This window comes from Microtus ochrogaster, chromosome 18, assembly GCF_000317375.1.
Source record: "Microtus ochrogaster isolate Prairie Vole_2 chromosome 18, MicOch1.0, whole genome shotgun sequence".
NCBI lineage: Eukaryota > Metazoa > Chordata > Mammalia > Rodentia > Cricetidae > Microtus > Microtus ochrogaster.
In genome coordinates, this window is record NC_022020.1 from 5,686,556 (window position 1) to 5,711,507 (window position 24,952).

Consider the following 24,952-nt stretch of genomic DNA (forward strand, 5'->3'; position numbering starts at 1 on the left):
GAAAATTTTTAATAGAAATTAAAATTCTAAAAAAAATTGGTTCCATCTTTATTTGAAAAATATAAGACTTGGCAGTTTCTTCCAATTGTGAGTTTTCATCACCATCTAGTGGAAAACAAAAGAAATGTTTTTAAATCCTTCATCTAATTGGAGTTAAAATATAAGACCCTGTGTCTTAAGTGAGCATTTATTGATCTTTAAGTTTGGGCAGAATATGAACCATGATCTATTCATTTGAATGTATAGAAAACAGCTGCAATGATTTTATTAGTAGTCATTTGTATCCGTAAGTCTTCTGTCTTAATTTCCTAATTGTAGAAAACAGACGTATAACATAAATACTTTAAAACCTAGTTTTAATCTTACTCTTCTTTTTTTTTAACTTAGAAAATAAGAATAAGAAATAATTTAATGACTTAATTAGTGTTATTCTCTTTATCATATTTACTTATCTTAACAGTTTTTAACACTTTTTAGTTTTCAAGTTATAATTAAAGTACAGTTCCATTCCTTTACCTTGTTCTTTTGTCTTTGAACTAAGTCCTTAAGCAGTAAAAGTATTTCCAATAAAGCACACCTTAGAGTTTCCTTTCAGGACAGATTGTAAAGAAAGATGACCCAATAACATTTTCAGTAAACGTAGTGCTTTATCCCATAGAAGGGAAGTGTCTGAACTGTCACTCCCTAGTAAACTGTCACTACCTAGTAAACGTAGTGCTTTATCCCATAGAAGGGAAGTGTCTGAACTGTCACTCCCTAGTAAACTGTCACTACCTAGTAAACATAGTGCTTTATCCCATAGAAGGAAAGTGTCTGAACTGTCACTCCCTAGGTGACTTCGGTCAGAAGAAGCTAACTAGTCCCAGTCCCTCTCTCCCACTATCCTAGCCTGCGCTTTGTTTCTCAGTGAGACGTAAGACTTGTGAGGATTGTGTCAATAAAATAATGGTTGTAATGCATTAAAGGCAAATTTATATTGACTTATCAGAATAAAGCTTGATAATATCTTTTTCATTGTTTATTATGTAACTTTCTTTCTTTTTTTTTTTCTCTCAGAATTAAGAAAAATTTCCAAGGCTTTAGCTCCTGCACCACATAACTCTGAGGAACATGAAATTCTAGTAGCTGACACTTGCAATCAAAGTCACTCACCCCTGTCTAGTAAGTAGATACTGAGGTTCTAAGTTTAAAACTGTGGTTGTTGGTAGGCAAAAATGACCAACAGTCAGAATTAGGCAGTATTTTAAAGGTATGGGAGGGTTGTTGTTGTTTTGATTTTGTTTGTTTGTTTGAGACAGGGTTTCTCTGTGTACTCTTGGTTATCCTGAACCTGCTATGTAGACCAGGTTGGCCTCAAACTCAGAGATCCATCTGCCTCTTCCTCCTGGGTGCTAGGATTAAAGGTGTGTGCCACCACTGTCCGACTTTAAAGCTTTGTTTAAAAAAGTAATGTTATGCTAGTATTAATTCATGTTACTATCGAATCTAATACAAAGTTCTAACAATTTAAGTAAAAAGACTTTATTTTGATTTATTCATTCCTTCCTCCATTAAGTATTTAAGAGTCTTCTTTGTCAGGCACTAAACAAAGCCTTTGCTGTTTTAGAGCATTCAGTCTGGTGATGGGAGAAGGAAAACAAAATGATGTCAGGCAAAGTCAAGGGCGTACTGTTACTGCTGATTTTGCCCCTGTTAGGTCTAGAATTCCAGTGATTCTGAGTGGGAAAAGTGACCAGATAGAAGGGTTCCAGGATCCCCAGCACTCCTCAGTTGCAAGGGAGAGCTGCTGAGTTTTCAGCACCGTTTTTAAGAATTAAGATATGGTGTGAGTTGGGACCTTGGCAGTTGGGTGAGAATCACAATGGGTGATAGAACACTGTGCAGAGAGAGCTTGAGTGTGGAGTTGAAAAGAGGCTATAGGGAGTGTGGAGAGAAAGGAGGGAAGAGAGAGTCACAAAGAGAGAGAAACAGAGGCAAAGAGGAGGCAGAAGAGAGGTGGAGAACTACTTGCTTCTGCAGAAATAGAGAGATTGGAACTGCACAGAACTTGCCTCTGAAAGGGACCTTTGCACCAGTGTACAGTCAAGGAGCTACTTGCCATGGGGTACCAGGGTCCCATTTCTAAACATCCTCCAAATTTTACTGATTTGTGCTGTCTCTCTATATGTTTATGAGATCTCTGTACTGATTTGTACGGTCTCCATGTGTGCTTATGAGATCTCTGTACTGATTTGTATGGTCTCTGTGTGTGTTTATGGGATCTCTGTACTGATTTGTATGGTCTCCATGTGTGTTTATGGGATCTCTGTACTGATTTGTGCTGTCTCCATGTGTGTTTATGGGATCTCTGTACTGATTTGTACGGTCTCCGTGTGTGTTTATGGGATCTCTGTACTGATTTTAGCCACCAGCATCATCGGAACTGTTTTAAGTACATTGCTTCATTCTCCTGTCAGAGTTTTCTTCTTGGCCATGAGTCTGTCATAGTCAGAATTACCCTTTTTACCTGAGTATTTACATCTGGACTGTCAAAATATGGATCTTTTCCTTGTTTACAAGAGAAATTCTGAGTTCTTTTTTGGTTTTTCGAGACAGGGTTTCTCTGTGGCTTTGGAGCCTGTCCTGGCACTAGCTCTTGTAGACCAGGCTGGCCTCGAACTCACAGAGATCCACCTGCCTCTGCCTCCCAAGTACTGGAATTAAAGGCGGGCGCCACCACCGCCCGGCTGAAATTTTGAGTTCTGAAGCATAATTTGATCCCTAATTCACAGGTTTGGGCTCACATCCTTCTACTTTCATCTTCCTGGCTACAATTCAGTTCCTGGCTATTAAATCACATGTAGTCCTCTGAACAGCAGGGTTTTTCTTTAATATATCTGTATCCTTAAAGATACCTAAAACTTTATTTCTGTTTTCCCAATCTTGTTAAGTGGCCAAACTTCCCTTTACTTTTAGGGGCCACTTTAGGCATCAGTTGTCTTAACTTCCCAAGGGAGATTTAAGGGCTTGTATTTAAAACTTTGTTATATTTTTTTACATTCTTTTGCAAATTCTTTTTTTTCCTCTTAGAAAACAGAAATTCTGTTTTCACCTTTCAAGTGTAATCACTAAGCTCCTTGAGAAGAAAACATATAACATGCTTGTGCTAAAATACCTGTAACCCATAGGTGTTTATAGAAAATATTTTGGACCTTTTGAACAGAGTTTAAAATTTGTTCACTGCCATCTTAAAAATGGTATCTTGGTTTCTTTGTTTGCTTGATTGCTTGTTTGCTTTTGCTAATCTTTTTTTGTTGTTGTTGTTGTTAATACCTTGATTCTTCTCCTAATCTTTTTTTTTTTCAGTATATCTCTTCTCTAAAATTGTGTAGTGAGCATTCTTTGTTCTTCTTTAGGAATGTGTGGAAGGAGCAGTTACCCCACTGATGAGTCAGCTTTCAATCTAGACACTGTTGTCGCTGAAACACTTGGACTCAATGCTCAAGAAGAGTCTGTAAGTAATCACTTAGTTTGATTATATAAATTATTAATAACTGATATGTCTACTTGGATCTACCTTTAAGAATTAAACAGGCTAGTAGAATATGCTGAAGAGGAAGAAAAAGAGGGACTATGAGAATGAGCAGGAGGACAAAACATTTTTAATTTTATTTAATTAACTTTTTTTCATTTTTTTACATAAAGACTACAGTTTCCCTTCCATTATCTCTTCCTGTTCCCTACCCACCCCTACCCCCACCTCCCCATCCACTCCTCTTCTGTTGTGAGCTGCCTGATTTGAGTGCTGGGAATCAAATTCTAGTCCTCTAAAAAAGGGTGTTCTTAACCACTAAGCCGTTTCTCTAGCCCAAAACTGTAGAGTTTTAGTCTCTTTGTAGTACTGGGTATTAGAACCCAGGGCTTCACAAATACTGGGTTAAGTTCCATTTTGATAGAATTTTAAGGACTGAGGATTTAATTTAGCTTAGTGGCAGAGCACTTGTCAGGGCCCCAAGTCTGATTGCTAGTTCTACAAAAACAAGCAAATGACAGTTTTAGAACAGTCCTCCTTTGCTCTTGCCAGTGAATATGTGAGTGCTCTTAGAAAATTGTTTCACTCTTGAATTTCGAAAACTCGAGTTGGTTTTTTTCTTTACATATGTTCTAACCTTTTCCAATTTATCCTAAAGTGACAGTGGTAACTTAGCTTCTGAACATTTAAATGTATTTAATAGTTCTAGTTCCTTACTATCCTCCATAAATCTACCAAGTTCAAGTATCAACTATATATTAAAGGAGAAGATATCAAAGGACTTTTCATATAGTCTGTTTCACAGGTCAGCAACATCTTTATTATTCTTGCATGTGTTATAGGAACAGAATCTCAGATCTACTGACCTTGTGTTTTAATAATTCCTGATTGACTTGTATGTACATAAATCTTAAGAATTCCCTTTAAAGGATTCTTTTAAATTCACCTGTGTTTTCTACCCTTCATCTTAATGTATTTTGATATTGAAATAGTTCTATGCAGTTGTAAATTATACTTATGTAAAGTATTAAAATAATGGTAGTATCTTTTTGTATTTTTTATTGTTATAAAGTTTAGATAACAAAATTAGTTAAAGTCTACAGTATAGGAGATGGCTCAGCAGTTAAGAGCACAGGCTCTTCCAGAGGACCTGAACTCAGTTTCCAGCAACTACATGGTGACTCACAATGAGGTCTGGTGCCCTTCTGTCCTGCAGGGATACATGCAGGCAGAGCACTGTATACGTAATAAATAAATGACTCTTAAAGGTTTATTAAAAATAAAGTCTACAGTATAAGGATATTTTATACATTTACAATACAACTCCTCTGTTTAATTATCTCTTTACTCTGCTTTCTTTTACTTCATGTACTTTTGAGATTTATTTCATTGAAGTATTTATCAACTTTAAGCATATTTTTCTATTGAAGGAACCCCAAGGTCCTGCAAGCCCTCTTGGGGGTGAGCTCTACCACTGTCTTGAAGGAGATCACAAAAAACAGCCTTCAGGAGAATCTGCAGGAAGTAGTGAAGATAGTTTAAGGTAATTTGGAGCATATAGTGTTTGTTTGTTTTGTTTTGTTTTTAATGTAGTTCCATAAACCCTTTAAGGCTGAATTTCAGCAATACTCCATGTGCCTCCCCCCCAAGTGGCTTCAGATATTATTCATCAGGCAGCATTAAGAGCTCCCAGTCTTGCTTTATCTTATTAAAGACATAGTCATTACTTTGTGTCTCCAAACACTAAGTGGTGTGAAAGATGCATATTATGTTTGTGTAAACCTTTATGAATGTGTGTGCTACGTGTTCCCTGGAAGTAACAGTGATCAGAAGAGAGTGTCAGATCCCTAGAACTGGAGTCATAGGTGGTTGTGAATTGCCATTTGGTTCTGGGAACTCACCCTGGACCCTCTGCAAGAGTTTTTGGTGCTTTTAACCCACTGAGCCATATTTCCAGCCCATTTTTTTGTTTTTGTTTTTCTCTAATTTTGTAATATTTAACTAACAATATCTATGTTGATAAAGCATTTTGCTTGTTTTTTTAGTGTTTTGGTTTTGATTTTTTTTTTGTTTTGTTTGTTTGGTTGGTTAGTTGGTTTTTCAAGACAGGATTTCTCTATGCAGCCCTGGCTTTTCTGGAATTTGATCGGTGAGCAGGCTGACCTTGAACTAACAAAGATCTGCATGCCTCAGCCTCTGAGTGCTGGGATTAAAGGCTTGCGCCACCACCAAGCCTTGAATTTGCTTGAATTTTTTTGTAAAGATACCTCAGTTACTTTGAGTTTATCATGATAATAACTTGTCAAGTGAGTTTTATTACCGTTTCTATTTTCTTTAAACAGATAACAAAAATATGGCTCTATAAGGTTAACTATCTTGTTTAAGATCATATAGCTGATGAGAGCACTTACCGAGCTCTGTATTCAGTTCTGTAGTTTAGGAATTTTTCTCTCCCTGGAATTACTCATACGATTTAATAATAGCAAAAGACTTTTGAGTCCTCAGAGGATTTCATTCTGTCAAATGATGTGAAACCAATATTGTTTCTTAAATTTTTTTTAATCATCTCCCTCTAGTAGGTAGAGAGTGCTTTACTGTTCTGTTTTAAGAAATGTTTTCCTAGTATACTGGTCTTTTAATTTTTTTCCTGCTTTGCAGTTTTAAAAAAAATCTTATATCATTCTTTATTTATTTAGATTTTCAGACTCTACTTCAAAGACACCTCCCCAAGAATTTACTACTCGGGTCTCATCTCCTGTATTTGGAGCTACCTCTACTGTGAAAACTCATTTGGGTTTGAATACAAGTTTTTCCCCTTCTCTTTTGGACATTGGGAAAAGAAACCTTCTGAAGACTGCTCCCTTTAGTAACATTTCTGCCTCTAAGTCAGAGAAAGCTAGATCAAAATCTGAGGACAGTGCTCTTCTCACACCTCATAGTCTGGGGTCTGAAGTGAATAAGGTCATTAGCCAATCATTTCCTAATAAGCAGATACTTATGAATAAAAATGTAAGTGAATCTGTAGATGAGCAGAGCAGTACAGATCATATTAAAGATGTTATTACTGATAAATATGTGGTGCCTTTGAAATCACTGGGCGGCAAAGCATCCAAAAGAAAGAAGACTGAGGAGGAGAGTGAACATGTAGTAAACTGTCCCCCGACCTGTTTTGATAAGGAAAATACTCTTCCTTTTCCAATGGAGAATCAGTTCTTCATGAATGGAGACCATGTGATGGATAAACCCCTGGACTTGTCAGATCGGTTTGCAGCTACCCAACGTCAAGAGAAGAGCCATGGAAATGAGACTTGTAAAAACAAGTTTAAACAAGTGACTATTTATGAGGCTTTGAAGCCCATTCCAAAGGGCTCTTCTTCAGGTCGTAAAGCCTTGAGTGGGGCCTGCATATTAGCTAGAGATTCTTCAGAGGCATCCTGTTTACAGCAGCGGTGTATCCTCCAGGCCTCTAGTAAAGGCTCTCCAGACCATAAAACAGCCCTGCAGATAAAAGAGGAAAAGCCTGTCTTCAAAACCCCTCCGTGTTCACAAGAAAGTTTGGAGACAGAGAATTTTTTTAGTGATGTGAAGGTTTGTGTTCTGTGTTCATCCATTTTGATTAAAATTGTTTGTAATTTCATTTAGGTGCTAATAATCATTTTTGTTTAGGGTACTGCTTCTCTTGTGCCAACAAAAGTAAAAAGCAGATCGGTCCATGGAGGATGTGAGCTTGCATCAGTTCTTCAGTTAAATCCCTGTAGAGTTGCTAAAACAAAGTCTCTGCCAAACAACCAAGGTATGTGCATTGTAAACAGGCTCTTCCTCTTTCTAACTGTGTGACATTTACTTTCTTAAAATTTGGGGGAAAAGAGATCTTATTTTTTCCTGCATATAGCATCATTCTCACTGCTTTCATTTTGCCTTTGATTTTCTGCTGTTATACTTTTTTTTAAAAAATGTTTATTTATTATGTATACAATATTTTGTCTGAGTGTATGACTACAGGCCAGAAGAGGGCACCAGACCTCATTACAGATGGTTGTGAGCCACCATGTGGTTGCTGGGAATCGAACTCAGGACCTTTGGAAGAGCAGGCAATGCTCTTAACCTCTGAGCCATCTCTCCAGCCCTGCTGTTATACTTTATAAGTATTTTTAGATGGCTTTGTGGATTTACTTAATGCAGTTAATTCATTACTTCTGAAAGACCCTCAGAGAGGACCTTTTTCTCCTATGAAGACCCCAGAACCAGGACACTCCGAGACCAGGCCACAGGATGCAATTAGCAAGAGGTTTATTGAGTAAACACAGGTACCTGCGGGCAGCAAAGTCTTTCAGGGGACTTGCACACTTGCCAACTGGAGGGCGAGCTTTTTATAGGGAAGAGCAAAAAGCAAGTTTACAGAAGCAAAAGCGTGATTATCAGTCGATCGGAATGAGGCGGGTTGTCAGCAAAAAGCCAGTTTACAGAAGCAAAAGCGTGGTTGTCGGAATGAGGGGGGGGGGCATGAATGGTTTCCTCTCTCAGCATGGATGTTTGGCAATAGTCATCCTGTTCCTATCTTTATAGATATCCTGTTTTGCAGTCAACCTGTGAAGGCGTAAGTCACAAACAATGCCACAGCAGTTTGGAATTATGATTAATAGGGTAGTATTTATTTAAAGGGGAAAAAACTTACAGATCACCGTCAGCCCTCTGCACAACCAGGAAGGGAGTCTAGTCGCCAGCCGAGCAGGAAGTGAAGAGAGTGCACACACTCAGAAGGCAGAAGCAGGTGGATCTCTGTGAGTTCCAGGATAGCCAGAGCTGTTGCACAAAGAAATCCTGTCTTAAAAAGCAGCAGCAGCAACATCAGTAGCAGCAGTAATAGTATAGTAGTAGTAGTAATAGAAGTAGTGATATTAATGGTATGAATAAATACTTAATCATTCAAAACTTGTTCTTCACCCTTTGATGCTTAGCTACTGTCTTTTTTGTTTTGCATTGAAATGTTTGTCTATAAGCTTAGACATACGCAAATTTAATAGGTTTTTAGCTTCTTGTTTAAATTTGTACTTGCTTGTGTGTGTATATACATGCATGTGCACATCTGTATAGGAACACATGTAGGTGGATGTATGCCTGGTATATTGCTACTTAGATGCTGTCCACCTTATTTTTAGGTGGTCTCTCATTGGCCTGGAACAACGCCTGGGCCTGCCCGCAAGCCCCAGGGATTTATCAGCCCTCTGTCTTCACCACACCTATCATCTTTTTACATTTAAAGGCTCGTCCTTGCGCAGCCAGCACTTTCACTTCTGAGAAGTCTCCCAAGCCCAGTTCCCCTCATCCGTCTAAATGCCCTTTGTTTCCAGCCCCTCATCACTGCTGTGCTTCATATGCAGTGTTTTTCTTGTTTTCATCAGTCAAGTTTTTATTCTTTTATAATTGACTTATTTCCATTTTCCCCTGAAGCACATGATTTAGTTGTTCTTCTTACACAGGTTTCAGTCCCTAAGTGGAAAAAGAGTTTGGTTTTAATTTTTGTTTGTTTTTTCTGTCATTTCTGATTTTTAGCTTTTTGTGTTTATTTTTCATTTCATTATTCCTCTAGGAATCACACTATACCTATTAACTTTCCACAGTCTGTTTGCAGTTAGTATTTTGCTCCACGGGGGGGGGGGGGGGGGGAGGTCGAGACAGGATTTCTCTGTGTAGCCCTGGCTGTCCTGGAACTCACTTTGTAGACCAGGCTGACCTCGAACTCACTGATCCACCTGCCTCTGCCTCCCAGTGCTGGGATTAAAGACATACACCACCACCCAACTGTTGTTTCATGTTCTTAAACTACAGTTTGTAGTTGTCATATGTTATATCTACATATAATACACTCAAAATTCAAACAATTTTACAATTCTACCTTTTAAACAATTACTTTAGTGAAATACAAATCACTTATCATGTCCATTGTGTTCAGTCCAGTGGTTTTGGTATTCTTAAAGAATTGTACAGCTCTCTGTACAATCTAAGTTTATCCATCTCCCAAGCCTTTCCATCCTTCCCAATTCTGGTTATCAATGCTCTAATTTTTATCTCTGTAGATTGAAATATCGTAGATGTTTTATGTGGATAGAGACCTATTTAGTATGAAATCTTGTAACTTCTTTCCCTTGACATAATGTTTCCCTTTGACTTTACTATTATTGTTGCATTTTTGATGTGTTTCTGAATGTGAACGAACGTGTCACAATATGTGTAGGTCAGAGGACAACTCCGTGCAGTCGGTTCTCTCTTCGAACTTTCACATGGGTTCCAAAGTTCAAACTCATTTCATCATGTTTGCATGGCAAGCACCTTTACCTGCTGAGCCATCTCCACACTGACCTGGTGTTGTCAGTTCCCAGCTTTGTGTATGTGTCAACATTCCATCACTATCTACTGCTGAGTCAGATTTCATTATATACAGTCATGTTTTCATCAGTCAGTACAAATTTGCTGTCATTGTTACCTTTATGAATAATACTGCTATGAACATTTGTGTACAGATTTTTCTGGAAATAGGTGTTTCTTTTTCTCAATTTACCTGGGACTAAAATTGCTGGACCTTGTATCAGCTATTAGCCTTTTAAGAGACTTTCTGTTTCCCAAAGCAGCTATGCCATTTCACATTAACACTGTGATTGTATAACGGTTTCAGGATTTCCAAAAATATATATACACATGTACACAGTTTGAGTCTAGCCATCTTAGTCTGTGAATATCTCATTTTTGTCTTTCATTTTTCTGGTTGTTCATTATATTGATAACTTTTTCATAATGTTTATTGGCCATTTGAACTGTCTTGTGAAATTCTTTGGCCACTTTGAATTTTTTTTTTTTTAAGCTTTAAATGTTTTTAAAGATTTATTTATTAATTATGTATATAGTGTTTTGCTTGCATGTATACTGCAGGCCAGAAGAGGGCACCAGATCTCATTACAGATGGTTGTGAGTCACCATGTGGCTGCTGGGAATTGAACTCAGGACCTCTGGAAGAGCAATCAGTGCTCTTAACCTCTGAGCCATCTCTCCAGTCCCCCAACATTTTAAAATTTTTATGTATATGAATGATTTTCCTGTATGTATATTTGTACCGTGTATGTGGCTCATGCCTGCAGAGGTCAGGGGTATCAGGTCCCTGGAACTGGAGTTATGGACAGTTAGGAGCCGCTATGTAGATGCCAAGAACCAAACCCAAGTCCTCTGCTTTCACCTAGTGAGGTATTTATTCTTCAGCTCCCCGGGACGTTCGTTTCTGAGTAAGTGCTGCAGGAACGTTAATATTTCTGTTCTGTGCATTCCTGACATTTTAAAATGAAACAGATTTTCAAATTGGGTTTTTAATTTGTGCCTGTCCTCTTTTTCTAAGATGTGTCTTTTGAAAATATCCAGTGGAGTGTTGATCCCGGAGCAGACCTTTCTCAGTATAAAATGGATGTTACTGTAATAGATACAAAGGTATGATAGAAAATGAACTAAAGCCCATTTGTGTCTTACTCTAGTGAGTTAGCAGTCTCCTCTCCTTGGAATACTGTTTTACACAGTTCCTTATTGTGTGTGTGTGTGCATATGTACAGTACTGCACACCCTGTGAATTTTATATCATATATGCAGAGGTCAGAGCACAGCCCTCAGGATCTGGTCCTCTTCATCTACCATGTGAGTCCTGGGGATCAAACCCAGGTTATCAGACTTGTTTGTTTACCTCCTGAGACAGTAGCTGTATTTATTAAATAGCAAAGAATTATAGTTACATATTTCAAGTGATTTTACCTTTATCCTATGTTCTTAGTTGTTTAGATAGGATCTTATTATACAACCCAGGTTGGTCTCAAATTTACTCTCCTCTTGCCTCAGTCCTACACATGCTGGGATCATATATGTGTATCACCATGCTAATAATTCCATCATGTGTCTTGATTAGCTTTAATGTTTTTATTTTTTATATTTATTATGCATATGAGTTTTGCCTACGTGTGTGTTTGTGTACCCCATCTGCCTGAAATTACCTGCAGAGGTCAGAAATGGTGTCAAATCCCCTGGAGTTGGAGTAACAATTGGTTGGGAGTCACCATATGAGTTCTAGGAACTGAATCTGGGTCCTCTACAAAAGCAACGAGTTAACCACCAGGCCATCATCTCTCTAGCCACCTTAATTAGCTTTAAAAAAAGAAGGAATGCTGTCAAGACATTTTTTCCCCAGTTTACTTTTTTTTTTTAAAGTAACATTTTTGTGTTTATATATGAATGTTCGAGAAAGGATCTCACTATGTAGCTGTGACTGTCCTGGAACTAGCTCTGTAGACCAGGTTGACCTTGAACACTCAGAGATCCACCTATCTCTGCCTCCTGAGTGCTAGGATTAAAGGCACACGTCACTACACCCAGCTATGGTGTTTTGTTTTATTTTGTTTAATTTGTACTGGAAATATGATTTTGCTTTGTGTTCAAGTTCCATATAGTTAGTGAAATTCTCCTACTTGGTGGCACATTAAGAAATTAGGTAGTTTATTAAAGTAGCATGTAGCTAAAGTTTGTTGAGAGTTTTTAACCTTTTTTGTGGTCAGAAGCGCAGATATAAGACTATGAAGGAATAATTGTTAAATTTTTGTGTTTTTAATATGTTTATTTAGGATAGCAGTCACTCACGATTAGGAGAAACGGTGGACATGGACTGTACATTGGTCAGTGAAACCGTGCTTTTAAAAATGAAGAAACAAGAGCCAAAAGAAAAAAGTCCAAGTAAGATTTACTTTGGTTTCATTTACTTTAATCAGATGTGAAATGAAATGTATAGTTGTATCATAGTGATAAGTGCAGTAAGTTTGTAATCTGGATTTTGGGACTTTTTCTTATTGAAAACAAATTTTCATACAATATGTTCTAGTCACATTTTCCTTCTCCCCCAGCTCATTTCAGATCTTCTCTACTCACTCAACTCCATGCCTTCTTTCTTTCTCTAGAAAAATCAAAAGGAAAAATAAACACAAAAACATAAAATATACAAGCAAAAGACCAATAAGACAAAAATTTCCCAAAGTTGTGTGAGACAGAAATCTTAAAAAATACCATTATGTTCATTTTATGTTGGCTAACTATAGCCAGGCATGGGGGCTGCCCCAAAATGTGGGTAATATAACCAATGAGATTCCAGTAGAGAAAACTGTTTTTCCTCTGCAAGTGGTTATCAGTTGCAACTAGCTCCTTGGTTAAGTGTAGGAGCCTTGGTCCACTTCCTCCTCTCAGTGATGGGACCCCGTCTGACTGGAACCTGTGCACGCAGGTCCTGTGCATACTGCCAGTCTGGGTTCATGTGTGCACTGGTCTTCACTGTTTCCTTGGAGTCATCCATCACCTCTGGCCCTTACAGTCTTTTCACCTCCTCTTCCACACAGATCCCTGATCTCTGAGGGACGTTTGATGAGGGCATCTTATTTAGGACTGGGTGCTCTGAAGTCTCTCCCTCTCTGCACATTGTCCACGTGGGACTCTGTATTAGTTCCCATTTACTGCAAGAAACTTCTGTGATAATGGGTGGGCAATACTGGCACGGGTATAGCAGAGTGTAGTTAACAGTCATGTTAGTAAAACAATAGTATGTGGTTTTTGCCTAGGCCCATGGCCAGTTGAGTTTCTTGGCCACCCTAGCAGTGTCACACATGGGTTCCATCTCATGGAATGGGCCTTCCACACAGTCAGAGTATAGATGGTCCTCCCACAATGTGTATGCTGGGATATCTTGAAGGCAGGTCACCATTGTAGGTCACTGGGTTTGTAGCAGGTTTGATGATTACCTTTCTCCTCTGTAGCATGCAAACTACCTTCCACTACCATGAATACTAGTTGGTAGGTGTTGGCGGAGGCACTGGTTCATTTCCTGCTGCCCTGACCCAAAGTAATCACACAGAAATTGTATTATTTGCCATACTGTTTGGCCAATGGCTTAAGTGTCTTTCTAGCTAGCTCTTATATCTTAAGTTAACCTATTTCTGTTAATCTGTGTATCACCACGTGGCTGTGGTTTACTGGGCAAAGTTACCGCGGGCTCTGGTGGAAGCATCTGTCTCCTGTGGCAGCTACCTGGCTTTTCCCTCATTTGTTCCCCAGCCCTGCTCTGAGTGCCCAGCATTCAGTTTGCTTTTCTCACCTAGCTCTATTTGTTAAGCCATTGACCTAAAGCAGCTTCTTTATTAACAAATGGTAATAAAACATATTCACAGCATACAGAGGAGAATCCCACATCACCTCTCCATTTCTGTTAAATAAAAAGAAGGTTTTAACTTTAACATAGGAAATTTACATACAACAAAACAGGTATCAAGCAAGAATTATAGTTAAAAAATTTATATTTACTTAATCTTTTTTCATAACTAAGGAAAACTATATCTATTCTTCAACTCCATCAAAGACTCCAGAAGGATATAACATTACCTAAGTTAACAAGAATTCCATTGTAAGCAACTTCCAAAACTCTAGAATTGGCAGAGACATCTCACTGCCTGGAAAGTCATCCAAAGGTCTTCTGTAACATTGGGTACCCATCTTCAGCCTATAGGCCCATAGTGTCTGGCAGACTTTCCCATAAAGCGGGAGATTTCAAAGATAGTTGCACCTATGTGGACAGATTGTCAGTCACTTTCTTCTGTGTCCTGCAGAATGTCTGGCAGACTCTTTCATGAAACAGAAACCCCAAAAGACTTTCTCATCTTCTGGCAAGTTCAGCAGTCATTTTTCTGGGGATCCTGCATGTCCAGTTCATATAGCATGATATCAAGCAGTCCAGGCAAGAGCAGTTTCTTGCCCGAATGGCTAACAAACTCCATAAGAAGCCTCTTCAATGTCCATCATCCTCTTGAAATAGATTGGTGCTGCCAGGAACATGTGTCTCATTGTCATGAAAAGACCTAAGTTCTTAAAACATTTAAATGCCATATTCTGTTAGTCTTTGAAAGATTTGAAGAATACGTATCTAACTGATAGATAGGTGTATTATATCTCTATATATCTAGAAACCTAACTAACATTACTATAAGTTTGACTATTATAGGTGATTATATACTAACCAATATTTCTTAATTATTCGTTACATTTTTAAATGAGCTGCACAAACACAATACCTTAATCAAGAGCAGAAATACATATACACAGTATAACAAAATTGACCTTAAATTTGTATCAATAGACCAAGATCCATACCAAGCAAAGTATTCATATCTATAGCATATTCCCCTTTAAATATAACAAACATTTATAAACAATCATTTAGGGAATTTGTGAAGATGAATTCAGCACTGTGGTGTAGTAGATGGGGTGTAAGTTCATTGTTTCCATCATTTTAAATTACCAAGTGCTAATAGTGATTTTTAAAAAAGAATAGCTGTTTGCTACTTTGTTAGAAAAATAAAAAATCAAGTAAAATTTTATACAGAGCTTAATATCTGCTGTTTATACATTTCTTTATATTTAGCATTTTTCATTATATATTATGGTATATTTTCTAGTTTTCAAAGTTTTCTTGATTAGAATTTTTTTGATTTTTGTGAGTTATATGTGAGTTGATAGAAGGGGAAAGTCTTCAACATGTGTAAGAGATCCAGTTTTTTGACAGTAACAAAAGCTAGCTTTATCGCCATAGGATAACACTTGAAGTCACCGCAAAAGGCCTTTATAAATAAACAGACTTAGTTTATTACCACTTGTGCCCCTTCTAAGAATTAAGCTACATGGAAAGAATCTCGACTTAAAAATCTCTAAATTCTTAATTACATATATTGTAGTATGTTACTCACTTTGAATAACAATATTCTGCTCTTTTTAACATTAGAGTTTGCAACTAATATTCTATCATCTTTTTAGCATGTCCATAGATGCCTCCACCTCACTCTGTATTCAGTAAAACATTCTTTACAATTGGATCTGAAGTCTGTATTATAGCTGTGTATTTTTTAAGTATCTCTAAACTTCCCATCACATGTATTGAGGTTCTCTATTGACAAGGTGTCATAAGCTAACAGTCTTAGAGTCACATTTTACACACTTGTCTATAAGCACTTCACTATGCTCATTTATTAAAAGAACACTTGAAGATGAAACCTACAGTCCACATGTAAGAATCGTCTTAGTTCAGAATAGACCGTATTATATTACTTTTTCTTTGTTACTATTTTCACATTGGGCTTCACAGAAGGCCAAAGCTGCTAAGTCAATCAATACCTTTTTTATAGATGGAGACATAAAAATGAATGATAGCATGGAAGAAATGTTTGATCAGACAGCACATGAAGAATATGACTCCTGTTTGACAGATAACTTTCCCCAGGTACCAGATGAGGAAGAATTGTCTGCTGCCACAAAGAAACCAAACAGTAAATATGCTTTCTCTTTAATTATATCTTTACCATTGTACTGAGTTCACTTAAGTCATCAACTAATTAACAGAGGATTGATTAGAAATATTAACAAAAGTTTCATGTTTCTTACATAAATTTTTTTCAGATATTTTTTAAAATTTTATGTGTATGGGTGCTTTGTCTGTGTGTATATGTTTGTGTACCACGTATGCATTTTTGTGCCCTCTGATGTCAGGTTATAGTAGTGGATCTGTTGGAAGTAGAATTACAGAAGGTTGTGGACCACCAAGTTGGTGCTGGGACTCAAAACTGGGTCCTCTGGAAGAATAACCAGTGTTCTTAACAACTTGAGCTGTCTCTCCCAGTTACTTTTTTGCTTGAAATAATTTCAAACTAAGGAAATATTCCAAAAAAGAAGTTGAGAATGTTTAACTATACCTTCTGCTGAGCACCTTTTTTAAATTTGTTTTTACTTGAGCTTTACATTTTCCCCACTCCCTTTCCTTCCTCCCCTCACCCCTTCCACCCTCCCTCTGCCTCCCATGCTTCCAGTTTACTCAGCAGATCTTGTCTTTTTCTCCTTCCTAGGCAGATCCATGTATGTCTCTCTTAAGGTCTTTGTTGTCTAGGATTTCTGGGGTTGTCGACTGGTTTATTCTTTGCTTTATGTCTAAAAGCCACTTATGAGTGAGTACATAGTATATTTGTCTTTCTGGGTCTGGGTTGCCTCACTCAGTATGGTTTTTTGTAGTTCCATCCATTTTCCTGCAAATTTCAAGATGTCATTCTTTTTTACCTCTGAGTAGTACTCCATTGTGTAAATGTACCACATTTTCCTTATTCGATCTTCAGTTGAGGGGCATCTAGGTTGTTTCTAGTTCTGGTTATTATGAGTAATGCTGCTGTGAACATTGAGTGCTTGTGCTATGATTGAGCAGTATTGCTGGGTCTTGAGGTAGATTGATTCTCCTAATTTTCTGAGAAGCCACCATACTGATTTCCAAAGTGCCTGCTCAAGTTTGCATTCCCACAAGCAATGGAGGAATGTTCCCCTTATTCCACATCCTCTCCAGCATAAGCTGTCATCAGTGTTTTTGATCTTGGCCATTCTTACAGGTGTAAAATGATATCTCCAGAAGTTCCTTTATTGTACAGGATTGTTTTGGCTATCCTGTTTTGTTGTTGTTGTTGTTTTTCCATATGATGTTGAGTATTCTTTTGGGGTCTGTGAAGAATTTTTCTGGTATTTTTGATGGGCATTACATTAAATCTGTAGATTTTTTTTTTAAAGATAGCCATTTTTGCTATGTTAATCCTACCTAGTCAAGAGCATGGGAGATCTTTCCATTGTCTGGTGTCTTCTTCGATTTCTTTTTTCAAAGATTTAACGTTATTGTTATACAGGTGTTCTACTTGTTTGTTTGGTTAAAGTTACCCGTGATATTTTATGTTATTTGTGGCTGTTGTAAAGGGTGATGTTTCTCTGATTTCTTTTTTCGCCCGTTTATCATCTGTATATAGGAGAGCTACTCTTTGTTTTTAAGTTAATCTTGTATCTTGCTACATTACTGAAGGTGTTTACAGTTGTAGGAGTTTCCTGGTGGAATTTTTGGAGTCACTTATATATACTATCATATTATGGGCAAATAGTGAAAGTGAATCTTTCCAGTTTGTAGCCTCTTGATCTCCTTTGTTGTCTTATTGCTCTAGCTAGAACTATTATATTGAATAGAGATGGAGAGAGTAGAAGCATTGTCTTGTTCTTGATTTCAGTAGGATTGCTTTGAGTTTCTCTCCATTTAGTTTGATGCTGGCTGTTGGTTTGCTGTATATTGCCTTTATTATGTTTAGGTGTGTTCCTTATATCCCTGCTCTTTCCAAGACCTTTAGCATGAATTTTGTTGAAGACTTTTTCAGATGATCATGTTGGGGTTTTTTCTTTCAGTTTGTTTATATGGTGGATTTCATTGAAAGATTTTCGTATGTTGAACCATCCCTGCATCTCTGGGATGAAGCCTACTTGGTTATGGTTGATGTGTTCCTGGATTTGGTTTGCGAGTATTTTATTTAATATTTTTGCATCAATGTTCATGAGGGAGATTGGTCTGTAATTCTCTTTCTTAGTTGTGTCTTTGTATGGTTTGGGTATCAGGATGACTGTAGCCTTGTAAAAAGTGGTAATGTTCCTTCTGTTTCTATTGTGTGGAACAATTTAAAGGATATAGGTATTAGCTTTTCTTTGAAGTTCTGGTAGAAGTCTGAGCTGAAAGCCCCGGCCTCTTTTGGTTGGGAGACTTTTGATGACTGCTTCTGTTTCCTTAGGTCTATTTAAGTTGTTTATCTGGTCCTTATTTAGTTTTGATATGTGGAACCTATCTAGAAAATTGTCCATTTCTTCTAGATTTTCCAATTTTGTAGAATACAGGTTTTCGAAGTATAACCTAATGATTCTTTGGATTTCCTCAGTGTCTGTAGTTATGCCCCCGTTTTCATTTCTGATTTTGGATATTCTCTCTCTGCCTTTTGCTTAGTTTGGATAGGGTTTGTCTGTCTTGTTGATTTTCTGGAAGAACCAACTTTTTGTTTCATTGATTCTTTGTATTATTTTCTTTGTTTCTATTTTATTGATTTCAGCCCTCAATTGAATTATTTCCTGCCATCTAGTCCTCCTGGGTGAGTTTGCTTCTTTTTGATCTAGAGCTTTCAGATGTGCTGATAAGTTACTAGTGTGAGACTTTTCCAGCTTCCTTATGTAGGCACTTAGTGCTATGAGCTTTCCTCTTGGCACTACTTTCATAGTGTCCAATAGGTTTGGGTATGTTGTGCCTTCATTTTCATTGAATTCTAGGAAGTCTTTAATTTCTTTATTTCTTCCTTGACCCAGGGGTGATTCAGCTAGGCATTGTTCAGTTTCTGTGAGTTTGTCAACTTTCTGTAGTTAGTATTGTTGTTGAATTCTGACTTTAAGCCATGATGGTCCAATATGACACAAGGATTTATCCCAATTTATTTTGTACTTATTGAGATAGACTTTGTTACCGAGTATGTGATCAATTTTGGAGAAGGATCTATAATGTGCTAAGAAGATATATTCTTTTGTGTTTGGGTGAAATGTTCTGTAGATGTCTTAAGCCCGTTTGAGTCATAACATCTATTAGATTCTCTATTTCTCTCTTAAGTTTCTGTCTGGCAGACCTGTCCAGTGGTGCAAGTGGGGTGTTGAAGTCTCCCACTGTTAATGTGTGGGTGTTGATGTGTGACTTAAGCTTTAGTAATGTTCCTCTTCCAAATGTGGCTGCCCTTGTGTTTGAGACTTCAGGATTTAGACTTCATCTTAATGGATTTTTCCTGTGATCTCTTTTGACTAATTTTAGTTTGAAGTCTATTTTGTTAGGTAGTAGAATAGTTACACTAGCTTGTTTCTTAGGTAACCCTTTACTCTTGAGGTAGTGTCTGTCTTTGTAGTTGAGGTGTGTTTCTTATATGCAGCAGGATGGATTTTGTTTTTGTATCCAGTCTGTTAGCCTGTGTCTCTTTATAGATGAATTGAGTCCATTGATATTAAAGAATATTAATGACCAGTGATTGTTATTTCCTTTTTTTTTTCTTTTGGTGGTGGTGATGGTGATGTGTGTTTCTCTTCTTTGGGATTTGCTGGTGTGAGATTATCTATTGCCTGTGTTTTTGTGGGTATAGCTAACTTTCTTGGGTTGACGTTTTCCTTCTAGTACATTTTATAGGGCTAGATTTGTGAATAGGTATTGATTAAATCTGGTTTTGTCATGGAATATTTTGTTTTCTGTATCTATCTATGCTGATTGAAAGCTTTGCTGGATATAGTAGTCTAGGCTGGCATTTGTGGTCTCTCAATGTTTGCATAACACCTAACCAGGATCTTCTGGCTTTCCTTGTTTCTATTGAGAAGTTGAGTATAATTCTGATAGGTATGCCATTATATGTTTCCTGGCCCTTTTACTTTCTAGCTCATAATATTCTTTCTTTATTCTGTATGTTTAGTGTTTTGATTATTATGTGGTGAGGGGACTTTCTCTTTTGATACAGTCTGTTTGGTGTTCTTGTAAGCTTCATGTATTTTCATAGGATGTCCTTTTTCAGGTCGGGAAAGTTTTCTTCTATGATTTTCTTGAGTATATTTTCTGTGCTTTTGAGCTGGACTTCTTCAATTTCTATTAGTCTTAGGTTCGGCCTTTTCGTGGTGTCCCAGATTTTCTGGATATTTTGTGTTAAGAATTTGTTAGATTTAACATTTTCTTTGACCAATGAATCTATTTCCTCTATCATATCTTCAGTGCCTGAGATTCTCTCTTCCATCTCATGGATTGTTCATTATGCTTACATCTGTAGTTCCTGATTGTTTACCCAGATTTTCCATTTCCAGATTTCCCTCACTTTGTGGGTTGTTATTTTTTTTAATTGCCTCTATTTCACTTTTCAGTTTTGAAGCATATCTTTCATCTATTTGATTGCTTTTTCTTGGTTTTCTTTAAGGAATTTGTTTTTCTTTTGTTTTGTTTTTTGGTTTCTCATGACAGAGTTCCTCTGCGTAGCCCTAGCTGTTCTGGAACTTGCTCTGTAGACCAGTGTAGCTTCAAACTCAGACATCCACCTGCCTCTGCCTCCCAAGTGCTAGGATTAAAGGTGTGCATACCAACTGCCCAGTAAAAATTTTTTTCTAGCCGGGCAATGGTGGCGCACGCCTTTAATCCCAGCACTCGGGAGGCAGAGGCAGGCGGATCTCTGTGAGTACGAGACCAGCCTGGTCTACAGAGCTAGTTCCAGGACAGGCTCCAAAGCCACAGAGAAACCCTGTCTCGAAAAAAAAAAAAAAAAAAAAAATTTTTTTCTACCTCAGTTTTCGTGTTCCCCTGCCACTCCAGGTTTCATTATTTTATTATAATTATAATAATTTATAATTATTATTTCAGTATCCATCTACCCAGTAGCTAAAAGTAGAAATGTGGGAAATCAGTTTTTACATACATAGTTCATTTTTTAAAGATTTATTTAATATATATACAGTGTTCTGTGTGCATGCCTGCATGCCAGAAGAAGGCACCAGATATATCATTATAGATGGTTGTGAGCCACCATGTAGTTGCTGGAAATTGAACTCAGGACCTTTAGAAGAGCAATCAGTGCTCTTAACCTCTGAGTCATCTCTCCAGCCCCACATACTTTATTTTTTTATTACCATCAAAATCAAAATAATTTTTGATAAATTATTGTCACATAATTTGTAAGTATTATTGTTTTGTGACAGACACAGGTCATACCAAAAAACTCCATGAGAGTCAACTTCTAACAATGTCAGAATAAATCACAGAAGAATAAAAATTAAAATCTTAATGAAAAGTAGATAGGAATTATTTTCTGTAGTGATAATGGCTTGCCTACCATGTGGATGCTGTCTGTAGATTCTCCCTTATCTAGAACGACACACAAAGCTGGTTCTAGGATGAGATTTAACCTGGGAACCAGAGGTTGGAGTGGGCAGTAGGGGTCATATTTGACTTTATTTTTCACCTCACTTTTGTGCCTCGTCTGAAGCCTGGAGGTACTGTCCAGGGCATACTTTACTGTTTCTCTCTGTCCTGATCTAAAGCATTGCTGTTTCACCTGTCGTGTGCATGCCTCCTGTATTTTCTACAGAACACCAGGATGGCCTTATTTTAAAAACAAATTAGATTGATTACATTATGTTTTCAGCTAGAAGTTCTTGAATGAAAAGATAATTGAATAACCAGTAAGCATATGAAACAAGTATCCAGTGTTCTTGGGCATCAAGTGTTGAATTCACATTCCCTGGGTGATTAAAAACACTGACAACCAAATACTGGGAAGGAGGAGGAGTGCCGGGTGTCATGTGTGTTGGTGACAGGAGTTAACACAAGTAAGGAAAAGAAACCAGTTTCATAAATTCATCAGTTTTGTACAGAATTAAATATATACCTATCCCGCCGTTTGACTCAGTTATGAATGCATGCCCTAAGAAAAGTAAAAATGCAAAAGAGTTGTGCTTATTTTTATAGGGTTAGGATTGTAGCACCAAAAAGTATACTTATAATAGTGCCATCTTGAATGGCTTAAAAATGAAGACAGTCTACATTTCCACCAATAAGTAAATACATCAAAACAACATAGATAAACCTCCAGTTTGCTAAGCTGGGAAAATAAAAGTAAGAAAGTAAATTGTAAAATTTTTTAGTATGTAGTTCTAAAACAAGCTATTTGGTGAAAAAACTCAAATTGGTGTTGGGAGAGGGAGTTGAAGAGAAATATGAGAACATCCCTGCACATGAGAAACAAAGTACTAACAGCAAAGTTGGAAGTGATGGATATTTTTCAGTTTTATCATCAATTTTCTGATGAAATCTTTAATCTCTATTTTTTGAATCATAGCCTGTCTTAAAGATGCATTATACAAATTAATAGGTCAAATAAGTGAGATATACTATAATATTATTTCCTGCCAAATAACAGCAGACATCTAGATAGTTAAATACTTCATGTGCTAGAAGTTGTGGTGTGCACTTTTAATCCCAGCACTGGGAAACAGACATAGGTGGATCTCTTAAGTTTGAGGCTGAGTTGCTGAGGAATCCCATCTGGACGGAACCTTCATCTGGCGATGGATGGAGATAGAGACAGAGACCCACACTGGAACACTGGACTGAGCTCCCAAAGTCCCAATGAGGAACAGGAGGGAGAAGATGAGCAAGGAAGTCAGGACCAAGAGGGGTGCACCCACCCACGGAGACAGTGGGGCTGATCTATTGGGAGCTCACCAAGGCCAGCTGGATTGTGACTGAAAAAGCAGGGGATAAACCCAGACTCTCTGAATATGGCGGACAATGACGGTTGCTGAGAAGCCAAGGACAATGGCACTGGGTTTTGATCCTATTTCTTGTTCTGGCTTTGTGGGGGTCTAGCCAGTTTGGATGTTCACCTTCCTAGACCAGGATGGAGGGGGGAGGACTTTGGACTTTCCACAGGGCAGGGAACCCTGACTGCTCTTCAGACTTGAGAGGGAGGGGGAGAGGAGTGGGGGGAGGGCAGGAGGAGTGGGAGGTTGGGAGGAGGCGGAAATTTTTTTTTCTCAATAAAAAAATAAATAAATAAATAAATAAACAAACAAAAAAAAAGTTTGAGGCTGCATGGTAAGGCCTGGACCCAAATTAATCAATCAATTAAATACTTCCTGAAATGTAATTTTTAGTTTAATGTCTCTGAGACAAGATAATCATCACTTTTAATGTAGATAAAATAAAATTTTAGTGAATTGCCTCCCAGGACTCAAATGTGAAAATCAATATAAAGGGAAGTTTGGTGCATGCTATAGTTGCTTTTTTTTTCCCTAGGCAAGCTTATTATTTCTCATCAAGTTCTACATCTTGTGACATTCTTGTTTTGTTTACAGTACGTGGTGATAAACAAGAGGGAGTCAAGCAGAAAGCATTTGTGGAGCCATATTTTAAAGATAAAGAGAGGTAAGTGTTTAGAGGTACAGTAGAGCTGACTTTGCCAGTCTGTAAGATATTTAATGATTACTTTGATTAAAATAAAATAATTTACAAGGATACGGAGGCCATCCAAAGTTACATAGTTTAAAAAGAAGAAGAAGATAAGGGGCTGGAGAGATGGCTCAGAGGTTAAGAGCATTGCCTGCTCTTCCAAAGGTCCTGAGTTCAATTCCCAGTAACCACATGGTGGCTCACAACCATCTATAATGGGATCTGGTGCCCTCTTTCTGGCCTGCAGCATACACAAAGACAGAATATTGTATACATAATAAATAAATAAATATTTAAAAAAAAAAAGAAGAAGAAGAAGAAGATAAAAGAATAATTTAGAACCAGGCTCGCTTCTCTAAAACCAGCAATGGGAGACAGGCAGAACAATTCACATTTGCAACCAGTATGGCCTACACAGTGAGACTTTGCCTCAAAAATAAATAAATAAATAAATCACTATGGGTTAGGGAATGTGGGAATATAGCCCAGTGGTAACAGTCTTTGCCTGACAGGCACAAGGACCTAAGATGATAAAAAGCCAGGTGCCGTGTGCACATCATTTACTCCAGCACTGGCCAGGAGAGACGGGGGTCCAGGGGTTCAGTTGGAGACCCTGTCTCAAAAAATGAGGGAGGCTGACTGAGTAAGAGGGCCACTTGGATATGATCAAAATACATTGAATGAAATCCTCAGAGAAATAATAAAAGTGGGGGGAGCGATTGAAGGCATCCTGATGTCCGCCTTTGATTTCTACATGTGCCCTCATGGGTAACATGCATATACCCACACCTACACACGCAGTGCCGTTTACTTCATACTTATAAACAGAGAGACTGGGAGATAAAATACAAATTGTACATAGAAGGAAGTTTTTACCAGTACCTTTCATTTTCAACAGTAGAAATAAATAGTTTACTTTATTTTAACAGATTCCTTATTTTTAGTCTATTTCATTTTGAACTTTGGAAATTGTTGAATTATGTTCTCCTTCACATGTTAAAGAGTTTAGGTCATGAGCTGAGGGTGCCATGCTTCATTTTTGAGGATTTTTGAACCTTTGGAACAAAAATTTCAGCTTCTTAATTTTGAACTTTGCTACTATCTGCTTTTTTCACAAAGATTGTAAATTCTGTGACTTTCAGTTAATGGTCTATTTGGCTTTTTTTTTTTTTTAAGTAAATTTAGGGGGGCTGGAGAGAAAGCTCGGCAGTTAAGAACACTGACTGCTCTTCAAGAGGACCAGGTTCACTTTCCAGCACCTACATGGCAGCTCACACCTGTCAGTAACTCCAGCTCCAGGAGATCTGATAATACATGTGGGCAAAACATCAATGCACAAAAAATGAAAATAAATAATTAAGTAAATTTAGGACTTAATACTTATTCTAAAAAACTATGCTTTTTTTCTTTATGAAGTTCTCAAAATGAGTCACTTCATAAGTTATTCTTTTTAATTACATTTATTTATGTATTGTTAGGGGAGGGCATGAGCATGCCACAGCTGTTATTTGGAAATGAGAGGACATCTTGGAGGAAGAGGAGGA

At 37.5% G+C, this 24,952-nt stretch overlaps 1 protein-coding gene across 1 annotated transcript in view; it reads left to right on the forward strand.

Annotated features, from left to right (window-relative positions):
- The window catches only part of Rbbp8 (RB binding protein 8, endonuclease), an 85,301-nt gene that overhangs the window by 53,253 nt on the left and 7,096 nt on the right, over positions 1–24,952 (forward strand). Inside the window, exons 8-16 of the mRNA XM_005355757.3 lie at positions 1,057–1,161; positions 3,396–3,493; positions 4,942–5,054; positions 6,208–7,099; positions 7,178–7,304; positions 10,896–10,984; positions 12,160–12,268; positions 15,751–15,891; positions 23,315–23,384. Of these exons, the coding sequence (XP_005355814.1) occupies positions 1,057–1,161; positions 3,396–3,493; positions 4,942–5,054; positions 6,208–7,099; positions 7,178–7,304; positions 10,896–10,984; positions 12,160–12,268; positions 15,751–15,891; positions 23,315–23,384 (1,744 nt within the window). The remainder of the gene's footprint in view (positions 1–1,056; positions 1,162–3,395; positions 3,494–4,941; positions 5,055–6,207; positions 7,100–7,177; positions 7,305–10,895; positions 10,985–12,159; positions 12,269–15,750; positions 15,892–23,314; positions 23,385–24,952) is intronic.